General features: G+C 44.1%; 1 protein-coding gene across 1 annotated transcript in view; it reads left to right on the forward strand.

The window, feature by feature from the left end:
- Positions 1–14568, forward strand: part of LOC143280173 (uncharacterized) — a 29008-nt gene extending 14440 nt beyond the window's left edge. The window contains exons 5-8 of the mRNA XM_076584766.1: positions 4721–4891; positions 6074–6215; positions 8142–9043; positions 14453–14568. Coding sequence (XP_076440881.1) covers positions 4721–4891; positions 6074–6215; positions 8142–8920 — 1092 coding nt within the window. The 3' untranslated portion in view covers positions 8921–9043; positions 14453–14568. The remainder of the gene's footprint in view (positions 1–4720; positions 4892–6073; positions 6216–8141; positions 9044–14452) is intronic.
- The last annotated feature ends 2432 nt before the right edge of the window (positions 14569–17000 follow it).

A 17000-nucleotide genomic window follows, 5' to 3' on the forward strand; every position in this document is an offset into this window, starting at 1 on the left:
AGCGGCATATGAAATGGAAGAAAAATGTAAGAGCCATGGTAACTTCCCAGGAAAGATGAGCCTGGACTGGCAGTGGGGAATTTACTGGCATGATCATCAAACATGTTTAGAACTTAAACTATTTCTGAACAAGTTTACCTGCTGATTCAGTGAATGTACTTTGGTGCTTTGTGTGGGTATCAGTTTTAAAGTATCGCAGACAACACAAGCGCTTGAATAAATCTACAGTTCCAAGGTACTTTTATCTGATGTAACTGATTTTATTTAGGGAAAAAAAAAGTAATACAGTCCCCAAAGGAGGAAGAAATCCAAAGAAATAGTGGTGACTGACATCCTGACCAGTAAGCTCAGTTGTGTTTTTTTTGGCAGGGATATGCTAGCCCTTCATTGACGAGATGCAAGCCAACAGTTTCAGTTTCAGTAGCTCAAGGAGGCGTCACTGCGTTCAGACAAATCCATATACGCTACACCACATCTGCCAAGCAGATGCCTGACCAGTGGCGTAGCCCAACGCGCTTAGGCCTTGAGGAAAAAAAAAAAGAAAAAAAAGAAAAGTTTGATAAATAATAGATAATCGTACATAAATAAGTAAATAAATACATCAATAGATAAATAAATAAATAATAATTATAATATGGAAAAAAAAAAGAAGTCAACAACAGTCACGGGGTTAAAGCCTGAACCGGACTATAAATGGCGGGCGATTTGAATCAAGCCAGTTTCTCACCAGAGTCTGACACTGTGACGTCGGTGAAGGTTTATTCAAAATAAAAGCCTAATAAAGCTACGGTTTGGCTTCATTTATGGCAGAGAGCGAGATTTGCCTAGCAGCTTCCAATCTAGACCTGAATTGACTTTGGAAAGTACAAAATGTGTCAGCTACACGTAATACAAAATTTGAATGCAGAGAAAAGGGGCGCAACCGAAACCTTGCTCTCGGGAGTTAAGACTTTAAGAGTCAAAGTCAGCTGACTTAAAATACAGGAGGAAAAAGAGAGAAAGAGAACAAAGAAAATCATTACAGTGAATTCTGCTTCTAACAACTATGATTAATTACGTGACTCACTGTTGATTGGCCTGTTTACATGTCTGTGTTTGATTGTAGTATGATATTTTTGTGCCTGGCTCTGTGAATATTGTGGGTGTGACTTTGATGTTTGTTGTGTGTGTGGTTTTAAGTTAACGTTTTAGCATTTATACATCCTTTTTGTATGCATGTTCGACGGGCGCAATAGCCGAGTGGTTAAAGCGTTGGACTGTCAATCTGAGGGTCCCGGGTTCGAATCACGGTGACGGCGCCTGGTGGGTAAAGGGTGGAGATTTTTACGATCTCCCAGGTCAACATATGTGCAGACCTGCTAGTGCCTGAACCCCCTTCGTGTGTATATGCAAGCAGAAGATCAAATACACATGTTAAAGATCCTGTAATCCATGTCAGCGTTCGGTGGGTTATGGAAACAAGAACATACCCAGCATGCACACCCCCGAAAACGGAGTATGGCTGCCTACATGGCGGGGTAAAAACGGTCATACACGTAAAAGCCCACTCGTGTGCATACGAGTGAACGCAGAAGAAGTATGCATGTTGAATGACTGACCAGACCTGTTTACCAGTTCCATTTTGGTGTAATCTGTACTACCGTTTTGACTTGGAGTACACCAGTACGCGAAAATAGATTTCAGTACGACTTTTGAGTTTTGTTTAGCCAGTCAGAGTTCTAATCCACAACAACAAAGTGGAGAGTTTTGACGCTGTTGGTGTGGTGACAAGTTCTCTTGGACGACAATGAAAAAGTTCACTGCCAGTGCCTGGCCGTCTGTGTTACATCATTGCCATCCCGGCTGGTCTGTGTACACTCCAAGAGATCCCCTCGCCACCCTCTCTCCCATCCTGCACTTTGGCTGTGATCTGTCTATCTGTCTCACTCTCTTTCTCTTTGTCTCTCTTGCTCTCTCTCTCTCTCTCTCCCTGGCATCCGTCACCGTCACCGTCACCGATCCCTCAGATTCCGAATTCTTTGGGGCGCCTTTGAAGCTTTGTCAACCACCTTTCTCCAGTCCTTGCGTCTCTTGGCCGCTCTCAGGGTGTCTCTCAGCTCCATGCCTGTCCACTCTCGAATGTTGTCCTCCCATCTCTTCCTTTGTCTGCCTCTTCTTCTTCCTCCCCTCACTGTGCCTTGTAAGATTGTTTTAGCAAGACCAGAGGAGCGTGTGACATGACCAAACCACTTCAGTCATAGGTTGATCCAAAAAAGAAACAGCCATTCTGTAGAATCATAACTTAAACCAAGCCACCACAAACATGACCTCGGCAATCTTTTCCCTTCTCCCCTCCCCCTCCCCCCCAACCCCCCCCCCCCCCCTAGTTCCCCCTTACTCATGGTCCCCTGTCTCTCTCTCTTGCGCCCCTCCTCCAGACACCACCTCCAATATTAATGCCAATGTGCTTCCCCCTACCCTCCACCACCCCCCCTGTTACGTGATCAGACTGGGGATGGCAGAAAGGATCCAGGCAGAGTGTTACAATTAAGAAAATGAATGCAAGGAAAGAATTACCATGACGTGCGTGGTTAGCAAAGTCTTGGTACGATGACGTAGGGCTGATAGGAAAACACGTCATTGAAAGGTCATTGCTATAGGAACCGCATCATAAAACGGCGTTGAGTCGATCAGCGATTTCAATGAGCGAACCACGCTTCAGCCCAGACAGCAGGGAAAAACGGTTTCTTCACCGCTCGCAGCGAAGTCCAGAATATTTCAAGTCATCAACGAGCGACTGATAATTCTACCTGCCTGAAGGAAAGGCTTTGGCGCGTGGGTATGGAAGGAAAAGTTGAAGGAAGTTCCGATCGTGGAATGACTGGAGCCGTTTCAGTCCAGTTTTGTAATGTATACCGTTTGAATGAGTACACTAGCGTAAAAGAGTTTCAGTAGATTTGAAGTTGTTTAGTCACAAGTTCTAATCAAAAAAAGTGAGGGGTGGGGTGGGGGGTGGGGTGGGGGGATTGGTCAGAGTCTGGTTTTGTCGAGGGGACTGACAGTCACACATACCTTACTCAGTCATTGTGGAAAGCCCCCTTGCTGAGCAACCTCCTTGAAGATGGAACAGCTGTTTCTGCAGCATCTTCCCTCTCTGGAACTCTGACCCTTCACCGTCCTCTTTGACCCCCACCCCCAGCCCCACACACCCAGGCATTGTGAATGCCTGAAACACATTCACACATACAGTAACATGCACAGGCACACTCTCTCTCTATGTGAGTACATAACCCATCCTGGTGTGGCCATCCTTGCAAATGAATTTTCAACGGAGTTGCCCAACAAGGCATATGGAGTGATGGCCTAGAGGTAACGCGTCCGCCTAGAAAGCGAGAGAATCTGAGGGCACTGGTTCGAATCACGGCTCAGCTGCCGATATTTTCTCCCCCTCCATTAGACCTTGAGTGGTGGTCTGGACGCTAGTCATTCGGATGAGACGATAAACCGAGGTCCCGTGTGCAGCATGCACTTAGCGCATGTAAAAGAACCCACGGCAACAAAAGGGTTGTTCCTGGCAAAATTCTGTAGAAAAATCCACTTCGACAGGAAAAACAAATAAAACTGCACACAGGAAAAAATACAAAAAAAAAAAGGGTGGCGCTGTAGTGTAGCGACGCGCTCTCCCTGGGGAGAGCAGCCCGAATTTCACACAGAGAAATCTGTTGTGATAAAAAGGAATACAAATACAAATACAAATACAAATATTGAGAAACAGTAACTGTTGACCCAGCCAAATAGAATCTTCCTTGAATCTGTTGATTCCTGACACTGTTTGTCCCACACTGCAAATGCTGGCTTTCCTTTTTTTAACTCTGCATGTTGCTGTTTGCAGTTGAAGTTTAAAAAAGATCATAGTCTTTTGAGTTGGCCCTGGATGGTCACTGGGCTAAACTGAAATCAGTAGTACTAAATAGTGATAACAATAATATGAAATCTGCAATAAATTGAACTTGAACTTGAACTGTATGGTGTTTGAGGTCTTGTACGATGTTTGAGGTCTTGTAGGAAGTCCTGTTCATCGATCCGTGTGGGTTATACGGCTAGTATACTAAATAAATGATATAGTTGTATAGAGGAAGTTACTGAATTGCAGTTTTGGATATGTTTTGCTTGGTGCACTGTTTTGATGAGGAGTGCACCATTTTTTTTTGGACAAGAATACTCCAAACACAAATAAAAGGTAAACAGGTCTGCTGTGACCCTTGTCCATTGTTTTATGTGTTTTTCAAAACAAATGAATTTCTTTTTAGTGGACTTCTTCTGCATTCACTCGTATGCACACGAGTGGGCTTTTACGTGTATGACCGTTTTTACCCCGCCATGTAGGCAGCCATACTCCGTTTTCGGGGGTGTGCATGCTGGGTATGTTCTTGCTTCCATAACCCACCGAACGCTGACATGGATTACAGGATCTTTAACGTGCGTATTTGATCTTCTGCGTGCGTTTACACACGAAGGGGGTTCAGGCACTAGCAGGTCTGCACATATGTTGACCTGGGAGATCGTAAAAATCTCCACCCTTTACCCACGAGGCGCTGTCACCGTGATTCGAACCTGGGACCCTCAGATTGACAGTCCAACGCTTTTAACCACTCGGCTATTGCGCCCGTCATTTTTAATGAACATATTGAAATATTGGGCACTTGCTGTCCCCCCCCCCCCCCCCCACCCCGCCCTCCAGGCACGGATCCACACCATCCAGCTGGACCCAGGCACATACCTGCAGGAGCCCAGCGGTGCCCAGGAAACGTACAGCATGTGGTGTGAGGGATTTGAACTGGAGGACATGAAGGGAGAGATCTCGGAGCTCCTTGTCTCCAAAGCTGAAGTCCGGGCCCTCTACACCAAGCTGGTGGGGCTGTTGTTTACTACATTGACTTTTATTTAGTTTGGATTTTATGTAACCTTACATATTTGATTAAAAAAAAAAAAAAAGTTTTTTAAACAAGTTCGGTACATGGGTTTGTCTTCATATTCTGTATTCTTATTATTGATTATCACTGTTCTCTGGAATGGCTGCCAGAGTTTCAGTTTCAGTTTCCAGGAGGTGTCAAACCCAGCATACTGGTCACAGACTTATGATTAAATACACTTGTGTGTTAGGCTGATGTAAAAAAAAAAAAGAAGCTAATTATGTCCGAGAGAGAACCTGTTGCTATCATCTTGTTGTCACAGTGGCAGTATTAATTTTTGTCACATGAAGAGAACTCAGTGGACTTGATAAATGAATGCATTGTTGAATAATTACTGACTTAATGAATTGTGTGAAAATGATTTTTAGATGCTTAAATACTAGCGAACTCGGAAGCATAAAACCATTGATAGATTGCATAGTAAACTGTTTAAGTCAGACATACCAGTGTTTAAGGGGAAATAAATTTCCAGAGAATAGAATTATTATGCATGTGCCTGGTGTGTGGTGTGTGTATGTGCTTGTGTGTGTGTGTGCCTAGTGTTTGTGTGTGTGTGTGTTCATGCATGCGTGTGTGTGCCTGTGTCTGTATGTGGTGTGTGTGTGTATGCACATGTGTGGAGTGATGGCCTGGATGTAACGCGTCCGCCTAGGAAGCGAGAGAATCTGAGTGCGCTGGTTCGAATCACGGCTCAGCCGCCGATATTTTTTTCCCCCTCCACTTGACCTTGAGTGGTGGTCTGGACGCTAGTCATTCAGATGCAGCACACACTTAGCGCATGTAAAAGAACCCACGGCAACAAAAGGGTTGTTCCTGGCAAAATTCTGTAGAAAAATCCATGTCAATAGGAAAAACAAATAAAACTGCATGCAGGAAAAATACCAAAAAAAATGGGTGGCGCTGTAGTATAGCGACGCGCTCTCCCAGGGCCCGAAATCTGTTGTGATAAAAAGAAATACAAAATACAAAAATGTGTATGTATACATGCTTATTTGTGTCTGTGTGTGTGTGCACAAAGCACCATCAAAAGTGTCCCGTGTGGATTTTTGGTGTCACTGACTTATGCGTCTACAAGCTTGTGTGTCTGGTGTTGATGTATGCGGGTGTGTGCACTCTTACAGGTGCCATCGCAGGTGTCACATGTGGATTTCTGGCGGCGCTACTTCTACAAACTGCACCAGCTGGATGTGGAGCAGGCCAGGAAGGAGGCGCTGATGAAGAGAGCTGACAGTGTTGGGGCCGAGGACTCCATCAGCTGGGATGGTGAGATCGCCGTCACATCTCTTTTTTTTTTTTTTTTTTTTTGTTATGGTGCCCCAGAATTTGGGATATTTTGTTCTCTACATATTTCAGTGGCAATCAGGGTTAATACAGAGTCATGGACATTGGGGGTGGGGGTAGGGAGGGCGGAGTGAGAGAACCATTTCCAGGGTCGGAAAAGTCTTGGGGGGGGAATTGGGAGAACCATTTCCAGGGCTGGAAAAGTCTTGGGGGGGGGAATTTGGAGAACCATTTCCAGGGCTGGAAAAGTCTTGGGGGGGGGAAATGAGAGAACCATTTCCAGGGCTGGAAAAGTCTTGGGGGGGGAAGTGGGAGAACCATTTCCAGGGCTGGAAAAGTCTTGGGGGGGGAAGTGGGAGAACCATTTCCAGGGCTGGAAAAGTCTTGGGGGGGGAAGTGGGAGAACCATTTCCAGGGCTGGAAAAGTCTTGGGGGGGGAAGTGGGAGAACCATTTCCAGGGCTGGAAAAGTCTTGGGGGGGGAAGTGGGAGAACCATTTCCAGGGCTGGAAAAGTCTTGGGGGGGGGAGTGAGAGAACCATTTCCAGGGCTGGAAAAGTCTTGGGGGGGGGAGTGAGAGAACCATTTCCAGGGCTGGAAAAGTCTTGGGGGGGGGAGTGAGAGAACCATTTCCAGGGCTGGAAAAGTCTTGGGGGGGGGAGTGAGAGAACCATTTCCAGGGCTGGAAAAGTCTTGGGGGGGGGGAGTGAGAGAACCATTTCCAGGGCTGGAAAAGTCTTGGGGGGGGGAGTGAGAGAACCATTTCCAGGGCTGGAAAAGTCTTGGGGGGGGGAGTGAGAGAACCATTTCCAGGGCTGGAAAAGTCTTGGGGGGGGAAGTGAGAGAACCATTTCCAGGGCTGGAAAAGTCTTGGGGGGGGGAGTGAGAGAACCATTTCCAGGGCTGGAAAAGTCTTGGGGGGGGGAGTGAGAGAACCATTTCCAGGGCTGGAAAAGTCTTGGGGGGGGGAGTGAGAGAACCATTTCCAGGGCTGGAAAAGTCTTGGGGGGGGGAGTGGGAGAACCATTTCCAGGGCTGGAAAAGTCTTGGAGGGGGGGAAGTGGGAGAACCATTTCCAGCGCTGGAAAAGTCTTGGGGAGGAAGTGAGAGAACCATTTCCAAGTCGTAGGGAAAGAGAGAGAACTATTCCAGGGTTTTGAAAAGTCACGGAGTTTTAATAAAAGTCTTGACCAGTACCATTCAACAAAAACATTACCTTGGTAGTAAGCAGTTCTAGTTATTTACTTCAGCCATTTCAGACTGACTCCAACCATTTCAAACATGAGGACTTCTGCTTCAAAAAGGATGTTTGGGTCATTTTATTATTTTATGTTGTTTTATTGTATATTTATTTCATTGTCATGGCAGCTATGGGAAGGGGTGGTATCGACTGCTGCGGTGAAATGGTTTGTATCGCAGACTGATGACTAGGAGAATGCAGGTTCAAACCCCATCAGGTGCATTTTTTTCAGCCCATGGCTGGTCATGTTGAACATGGTATTCAGAATTTTCAAGACAGGCTCAGAACAATTGATTGGATATCCAGATTTCAGAGTTTAGGTGGTCAATCATCCTGTCAGTGTGGGAGTTACATGGGGACAAGTAGATAAAAAAAACGACAACCCCCAAACCCTACTTGCCTCCCAAATTTCTGCTTGACTTCCTCAAGTAAAGAGACTGTTACTGATAGTAACTACTGGTAGAGCAATGACAAGACAGCAGATGTGATGATATGATAGAAGTGTTATGGTTTTATGTGTTATAGGAAAAGTGGATATAATTGTTTTTGTTACCAGTAGTAAGAACTAAAGAAGAAATAAGCAGTTCCACAGAAAACACACAACATACACCAATGACAAGCATGGGGCTGAACAGAAGATGAACACACCCATGCCTGACTTGTGATCAGACGACTGGAGCGGAGACGAGGCCGCAGCAGAGGACAGCGGCAGCGACTGGGAGAAACTCCCCAGACCTGGCCAGCATGGGCGCTCCCCTTCCCCTTCCCTCTCCCCTACCCCACCCCATCCAGGCACCGTCCCCACTCCGATCACCACCAGTGAACAAAGTGCAGACTGTCAGGAGGTGGCCCCTGGAGAGAGGCATGCACACACGACAGCAGTGGAGGCTGGGAGGAGGGAGAGTGTGGGCCAAGAGGAACAACTCAGTGTGGAGCAGTCGGTGGTCACCGAGACGTCGGGACCCGAACAGTCTGGAGTGTCTCCTGCAGTCACAGTGGTGCTGACAGCCCCTCCCTCTGTGGAACCACATGCCCCTGGCTCAGCGCCCTCTCCACCGACGCAGTCCCCTGCCCCTTGCCTCCCCCCACAGCAACAGCAGCATCGTGGCGCTGGTGCTTTCAGGGACTATTTGCAGCTGGTTGCTGGCGGCGAGAAGGCAGAGTCAGAGACTGAAACCCTCTCAGCTGCTGGGCCTGTGTTGCAGGGAATGGAACAGTCTGGTGGTGATGATGCAGGGTGTGGTCTGTCTGGCGATGATCAGTGGCCTGGTCTTTCCGATGAGACTGCTGCCCCATCCCCCCTAACCCCGTCAGCTCAGACCGTTCCAGAAGCTGAAGCAAGGATCCCTGATGCCAGTTTACCCACGGAGGCAGGGGCAGAGGCAGCTCCGGGGGTGGTGGTGATGTGCAACCCCCCCCTCACCCTGCTGCCCAGGCGCTTAGTGTGAGGGTGGATGATGAGGAGGGGGCAATGTCCCTGCAGACGAGGGAGAAGGGGGACCTGGTGGTGGTGGGGGGCGGGGCATCAGACCACGGCAGTCCTGTGTCCAACACCAGCAATGGGTCCAAAGGTCAGTACCTTCTGAAGTTTTTTTTTTAAGAATTTCTTTTCGTTGATTTGATTTGATTTAAAAAAAAAAAAAAAATTCTCCAAAGGTCAATCTTTTTAAAATATACTTTTCAGATAATTACCACTTGCTTCTTTTTCAGTTCACACTGTATTTGTCATGTGTGTGTTATGTATCTTTTTTTTTTCTCTCTGACTTCCAAAGAGGATTCCTCTTCTTTGTTTTGAGTTTGTGTGTGTGTGTGTGTGCATGGGTGTGTGCATGCACTATTGGTGGTAATGAAATGAAATATGCCCCCCCGTCAGCAAAGTGTGATAAGCACTGTACAGAGCTGTCTCCATCATTTGTGATGGTTTTTTTTGTGTGTTATTTTCTGCCTCAGTTGCATTTAAGGTTAGGGGATGCACAGAAAAAAGACCATAGATGTTGGGGGTTGATCTGGTCCATTTTGAGATTTTTTTTTTTTTTTTGCAGATTTGCATTCTTGATGACTTATTGATCATACAAAACATGTTTTATTGTTTGAGGGACGTGGTGGCGGTCTCCACTCTGGGAGGGACGCTCACTCAGTCTGGCTCCGCGACTAAGCCATTATTGTCGTTAGTAGGGGGCTTAGTAGGTGGTGTCCTAAGTACGTTAAAACAGAACAGGCACCACTGAACACCACCGAAGTGACTCAGCAGCAGTGCAGGGTCTCCTCAGGTGTGTGGCCTCATGGCGACCTAACATCGATGGTTCCGTGTGGACTGCCGATGCAGGAACTGCGACGGACGAACCCGGGTGTGGACGTGTATGGGGGAATCTAAATGAGCGGCGTGGGAGTAACGCCACTGAAACGGTGCAGATGATGGGGCAGCAAAAAAAACAAACAAAAAAAACCCCATGTTTTATTTCCTCAAAATAAACTTTATCTTGCATAAAATTGCTAATTTATAATACCAGTGGTCTCTAGATTTGTTTACATTTTCTGCAGTGCGTCAAAAATTGCATGTATTTTGACCTTTGTCCATGGAGTAAAGTTTCTTTTCTCTTTTCTTTGGTTTGATGTATTTGAAGTGGGTTCATTGGTTGAAAAAATGAATAGAAAAGAAAAGAACTGTAAGTCAAACAACATTCACAATTTTTATCTGTGTGCTTAAAGTAGTGATGGGCAGATGCTTTGATCTTTAATGATTGACATATGCATATATATACGTTTGGGTCTCTTGCTTCGGTGCGTGTTTTGTCAAGTATTGTGGGTCTCATTGACTCCCAGTTCATCCCTCTTATGTGTGTACGTTATGTGTCCATTGCCTGTATTTCTGTCATTGGTTCTTTTACTGTTTTAGTTCCAGAATCTGGAAGGTGGTATGTCATAGGTATGTGTACTGATTTTGACTCATATGTTTTTTTGTTGTCTATTTTTTTCATCAAGTTTAAATTTCGAAGTATTAACACTACTGTTTAACTGTGTTGCAGTGTATTTATTTTTGAGGCAGTAGTTGTGCATGCACGACAGCAGAAAGCTGAATTTGTGTTGCTAATTTGATTCAGTTTGCGACAGTACATTACTTAGTTTTAAAAGTATTGCTCCATGTTATTCATTTGCAGTACAAATTGCAGATTTTATTACATTTATGATAAGAAGAGAATTTGGTCATTGAAGGTAAGATCATCCACCACGTGTGCATTATATGCAGTGTGCTGGACTAGAGGAGGAAAGCATCCAGCAGCTGCTCAGTTTTGATGACCCCCTAGTCACTGTTACTGGTCTGGTAACCTGGATTGGTTTAGGAGTGCTGCACTGCCAACGCATCATGATCACCACCTTTCTCTATTTCACCCACTTGGCTGGGCTGTGGGCAGCATGATTGGATTGAATACTCCCCTCCCCCAAGAAAGTTTTTACTTTGAATGAAAAGCCAGGAGGTTTTTTTTTTTTTTTTTTTTTTAAATAATGGGTAACATGTGGAATATGTCTCACCAGAGACAGGGAATGTTTTTTTTTTTTTTTTTTTAGCAGACAGTGTCTGACATGGCTGTTAATGAAAACTAAATCCTTTGGTTATAGGGATTACAAGGGTAGAGGTAAATGGTAAAACAACTGCCATTTCCATTGTGTTTGTCGTGCTTGAATGAAACTGGATATATGGTGGAGGTCTGATGCAGATGAGTGCTGTGCGGATTGATTTATTGATTTGTTTCTGCAGACTTAGATAATTTTGCTTGTGTGAAGGTGATGATGATGTAGCTCGCTACAGAACATGATTTTCACTAAGTAGTAGCTCCATTTTAGATTCTTTTTTTTGTGTGTGTTTCTGGTTTTTTTTTGTTTTTTGGGGGGAGCATGACAGATTTGGTGAAGGTGACCAATTGGATGTGGTGTGATGCGGATGGCAGTGTGTTCTTGATAACAGCTTTGTGGTTTGGTGGATACATGACATACATGGCTTTGCTTTGTTCATATTTCCAAGAATGAAAATGCAGTCTGGATGGCTGATAATCCATGATGGGTTTGAAGAAAAAAACCAAGAAACCAAAGCACATACAAACAACAGTAACACTAACAGTAACACACACACACACATATATCCTACCCCTCCCCCCCCACAACACATATTTCCACCCCTAGCCCCCCCCTGGCCCTCAACATATCTACCCCCCCCCTCCCCTCCCACACACAGTGAAAGGTTTGGGTGGTGAGGTGGTCACCAGTGAGATCCATGAAAAATGTAACCTTTTAACATTAACCCCCCCAAAAAAAACAACAACTAAACAATAGCAATAATAATGATAATAAAATGATAAGGATAATAATGAAAGATGAATAGCTATAAGAAACGGCAAATTTATAAACGACAAGCCGATACGGCAGGAGGGGGCATTGAATGAGGGGGGGTTGGAAGTGGAGTTTTGAAACTTAGAACAGCGACAGTAATCAAAAAAAATAATGATAATGATAATAGGTGGATTGGAAAGATAAAGAAACGGCTAACTGTAAATAACAAGCCAAATTGGCGGACATTTTGGGGGGAGGTGGTGAAGGTTGGGAGGGGTGGGGATGGGGCCTGGGGGGGGGGGGGGGGGGGGCGACGAGGGTGGCCAGAGAGAGGGAAAGCAAGTGCAACACATTTCAGCTAAAATAATTGAAATTGAGCAAAAAACATAACTTGCTTTATGTCACCTCAAGTACATACATATCACTTTATCATGGTGGGGTAAAAAAACCCAGTGATTCACGTAGAATTTCTCTCATGCATGCGAGAGAATGTTGGGGTTGCAGTCCACAAATGCAGACGAAGAAGGTGAATGTCATGGGGCAAAATCCTCGGATTAATTATTTTCAAATTGAAAGTTGGGGGTGGGTGGGTGGGTGGGAGGGGGGTGGGGGGGGGGGGAATCTATGATCAACAGTGTTGATCCAGGCACCAAAAAAAAAGAGAGAAAATTTTATTCTGTATAGGTTTGTGCTTCATTTTTATTTTTTATTGCTTTATATTCTAACCCTTTGATGAAGTGTATCTGTGCGTTTGCATGCATGTGGGTATATATATATATATGTGTGTGTGCAGATGCATGTTAAGTCATCTGCATTTGCTTTACATCATCAAAAAATGTTAAATTATACAACAGGTTAGCCTGCTGTGTGGATGTGATGGTATCCCTGAATCAACAGTTAGATTTTGTGTTTGACTGGTTGTCCCCGTTCCTGTTTACACAAGGAAGCGAGCGTCCATGAGTTTGAATCCTATATGATATACTGACCAGGATTTTTACTCTACTTCCAACCCTCTACTAGACATTGAGTGGTGTTCCAAGTGCTGGTCATTCAGATGAGACAGTAAACCAAAGTCCCGTGTCAGTGCAGCATGCACTTTGTGCAAGTAAAGAGTAAAATCCACTCTACTTTTCCTCACTCTACCCAGGTGTGAATGGATGGATACCTGACTTTGTTTGATTAGGAGGATTTGGCCCTTGCTTTCCCATGTCAGTCTCTAGACACGCTGGTTGTAATTATGTAAATTCACTGCCCACATGGCCATAAAAGGCTGTGGGACCTTTAATCTTTTACAGGAGCGTGGTTTGATATGAATGAATTCTTTTCGGAGGGTGCTTTGATATGAATGAATTCTTTTCGGAGGGTGGTTTGATATGAATGAATTCTTTTTGGAGGGTGCTTTGATATGAATGAATTCTTTTCGGAGGGTGGTTTGATATGAATGAATTCTTTCCGGAGGGTGCTTTGATATGAATGAATTCTTTTCGGAGGGTGGTTTGATATGAATGAATTCTTTTCGGAGCGTGGTTTGATATGAATGAAATCTTTTCGGAGGGTGGTTTGATATGAATGAATTCTTTCCGGAGGGTGCTTTGATATGAATGAATTCTTTTCGGAGGGTGGTTTGATATGAATGAATTCTTTTCGGAGCGTGGTTTGATATGAATGAATTCTTTTTGGAGGGTGCTTTGATATGAATGAATTCTTTTTGGAGGGTGCTTTGATATGAATGAATTCTTTTCAGAGGGTGCTTTGATATGAATGAATTCTTTTCGAATGAATTCTTTTCGGAGGGTGGTTTGATATGAATGAAATCTTTTCGGAGGGTGGTTTGATATGAATGAATTCTTTTCGGAGGGTGGTTTGATAGCTCTATCTTCCTGAGATAAAAACTAATCCAGTGATTAGGTTGAAGTAAGTTGATAAGCATTCAGACGTTTATTCATGTATAAAAAGTTCAGGCAGTGGGCAGGCTTTTTGTGTCATAATCATGATAATGTCACTATAATGTGTTCATGTGTCTTAATTTTTACTGTATTTCAATGCATTTGTTTGTTTGTTTATTTTAATTTCATCTTATGTTGATGTTTCATACAAAAGCAGGCAAGCCAGATCAGAAAGCCCGACCAGCACATTGGATTAATGCATAGGTCTGGTATCTGCTCCCTATTTAAATTTTTCGTTGTTAAAAAGCAGATATGGTTTGGAGTATCTGGATGCTTGGACTTCTTCTTGAAACTGGAAATGGAACTGAAACTGTGTACATGTGTCAGCATGATGTGTCCATCAGTGCTTTTTAGTTTTTGTTTATGTGTGTGTGTGTAACTTTTTATCAAACAAAATACACTGATGTCGAGAATACACAGATAACATAAGAATAGTGAATAGAACAAAAAAAAAAAAAAAACCCGAAAAAACCAACAACATCTGAAACAGTCAATTAGAAGTGACTTAACTGCGTGCTGTAAAGCATCGTGAAGGACTGAAGTCACAAGACAATAATGTTTTTGTTACAAACTGTTTGAAACATGTCACTGCATGTTGCATTGCAGTCAGGTAGAAGATCCCACTCTATTTCCCCGCTCCCTAACTATCAAGCGATAGCTGGAGGCAGCCCAGCAGTGTTTGACCCATGTGTGTCGCTGCCCATACAGGCCTGTCAGACGTGGATGATGAGTGGGAGCAGGACCTGGACATAGAGCTGACAGAGGAGGACATGAAAGAGGCCGAGGACCTGGCCCGGAAACTGGGAGAAAACATCGATTTGGAGGTCAGTAAAAGACTACCCCCACCCACTCCCCTGCTCCTACCCTCCCTCCTTCCCTGTCTGTTAGGTTAAAGGTCCCATAGCTAGGCATCAGAATGGTCTGTGGATGTGTTCACTTCAGAGGATTTGGGGACTGCCGACCTTGGTTTCAGCTTGGGCAGCTGCGGATTCAATTTTTTTTTTTATGTAGCGTAATCTTATTCACAAATGGTATTCTTAACTCATTCCACTGCAGATACGAGTTATCTTATACCATGATTACTTCCCTTGTGGACCAGGTACGAGTTAATATTATCGTACCAACAAACTATTAGAATTTCATTCAGTCTTGCTTGGTACAGTTGGAATTCTAAACTGAACCATGTACCAATTCCGGAAACCTGAAAACGAAGCTTTGTTTGACTGATTAATTAAAAGATTCTCCATTGATTTTCGCTGTTTTAGTGAACCACCCTGTTTTTTCTGCATGTAGTGCTGGTCCAGGGGACTTGTGGCAGGCATGTAGATGTGGGGTAGAATGAGTTAAACAGCTTGTTCTGTTTTTCTGTATATAATTTTATATGGTATTCTTAAACAGCTCGTTCTGTTTTTGCAACAGTATCCAGTTTTGCCTCCTAGTTTGAGAGCCAAAGTCCTTCACAAAAGACTAAGCTATAAATGAATTCCCATTGTGGTGGAGAAACCATTGGTACACACAACTGCAATTATCATATTTATGTCAATCGTTGATATATAAGCCAAGTGTTAAAGCCTAAAAGATGATTAGTTGCTTGGGAAAACATTTCATTTAAGTGGATCTTGGGATAAACATGGTATATCTAGGCTACTTTTGGTCACAGAGGGGAAGAAACCACCTGATTCCTTTGACATTAAAATTAGATTTGTTGGATGAGGAACATGCAGGTATTGTATATTGTAATGAATTACTCTTTGTCTCAAAATATTTCTCAGTATGTCTCTCTGTCTCCCTGGGGAGAGTGAATGTTTCAGAAATGAGTTTTTATCATTTTATGTTCAAAATAAATAATAGTCATTTTGTGCATTGTTTCACATGATACATGGAGCAGTCATTTTTAAACCATTTCTGCTGACTTTGTCTCTATATATGTATACGTATATACGAGGGTCATTCAATAAATAAGGTGAATTTTTCGGTATAAGGACTAATACAGATAGAAGCTTACTTTTTTTTTTTTTTTTTTTTTTTCCAACGTAGTCTCCCAGCACTGTCACACATTTTTTCCCATCTGTGCACAAGCTTCCGTATTCCCTCAGCGTAAAAATCTTTGGACTGATGTCTCAGCCAGTCGCTCACAACACTTTTGACTTCATCGTCACTTTCAACATTGCTCCGTCCTTCTTTAAACAATTTAGCCCACTTGTAGACATTTTTTCGGCTGAAACATGTGGCACCACGTACAGTTGACATTCTCCTATGAATTTCAACTGGTTTGCACCCTTCAGCAACCAAAAACTTGATAACTGACCGCTGTTCAATCCTGGAGCATGCTTCTTGGTCGGCCATCTTTGTTAATCGCCAAAACTCTCAAAGTTTTTTTTAATCTGCAAAAGAAATTAAATCCATTTGAAAAAGAAGTAAAAAAAGAAAAAAAGAAAAAGAAAAAAAGTAAGCTTCTATCTGTATTAGAAGTCCTTACACCGACAAATTCACCTTATTTATTGAATGACCCTCGTATCTGTGCAAGGAATTTCCTCTTTCTGTCTCTTCCGGTCTTATTTTTTGCTTTGCTGGAAGTTGGTAGGAGGGAGAAAGTGGGGGGAGGGTCCATTTTCCTTTCTTTTGATAGTTCAGTAGGAATTCTTCTTCTTCTTCTGCGTTCGATGTTTTGGCTGCGTCAGACGGTCACCCCTGTCGCCACGATGTAACCCACGGTCTTCTCCAGGTCGTGGCGGTCTCCCCAAAGCTGCGCCTGTAGCTCTGTGCCCCCTGGCCAGGTTTGACGCCGTAGAGCTTCATGGGTTGGGCAGTGTTGGAGGATGTGTTCAGGGGTCTGGGGTCCAGTGCCACATGGACACTCATCAGTGTGGGCGATCTTCATACGGTGAAGGTGACTCAGTAGTCGGCAGTGGCCAGTTCTCAGTCTGAAGAGGACTGTCTGCTGGTGTCTCTGGAGCTGGTGGATTGGATCGACACCACTGTTTGCACCCAGCCTTCTCTTCCACTGGTTCTGGTATCGGTTGTGAATGATGGTCCTGGCCTCGCTGTAGGTCACGGGGTGGCTGAACTGCTTCATTTTGCTGCCTGCCTTGAAGAGAGCATCGGCCTTTTCTCGTTCCCCGTGACCCCACAGTGAGAAGGAACCCACTGAACAGTGACAGTCGACCGTTTTGAAAGGAGTAGGAATGACATTTGCTCAGATAAACTTCTCACGAAGATTTGCTGATGTTGAACATGTATTCAAGATCTGGATCAG

This window comes from Babylonia areolata, chromosome 3 (assembly GCF_041734735.1).
Source record: "Babylonia areolata isolate BAREFJ2019XMU chromosome 3, ASM4173473v1, whole genome shotgun sequence".
Classification (NCBI taxonomy): Eukaryota; Metazoa; Mollusca; class Gastropoda; order Neogastropoda; family Buccinidae; genus Babylonia; species Babylonia areolata.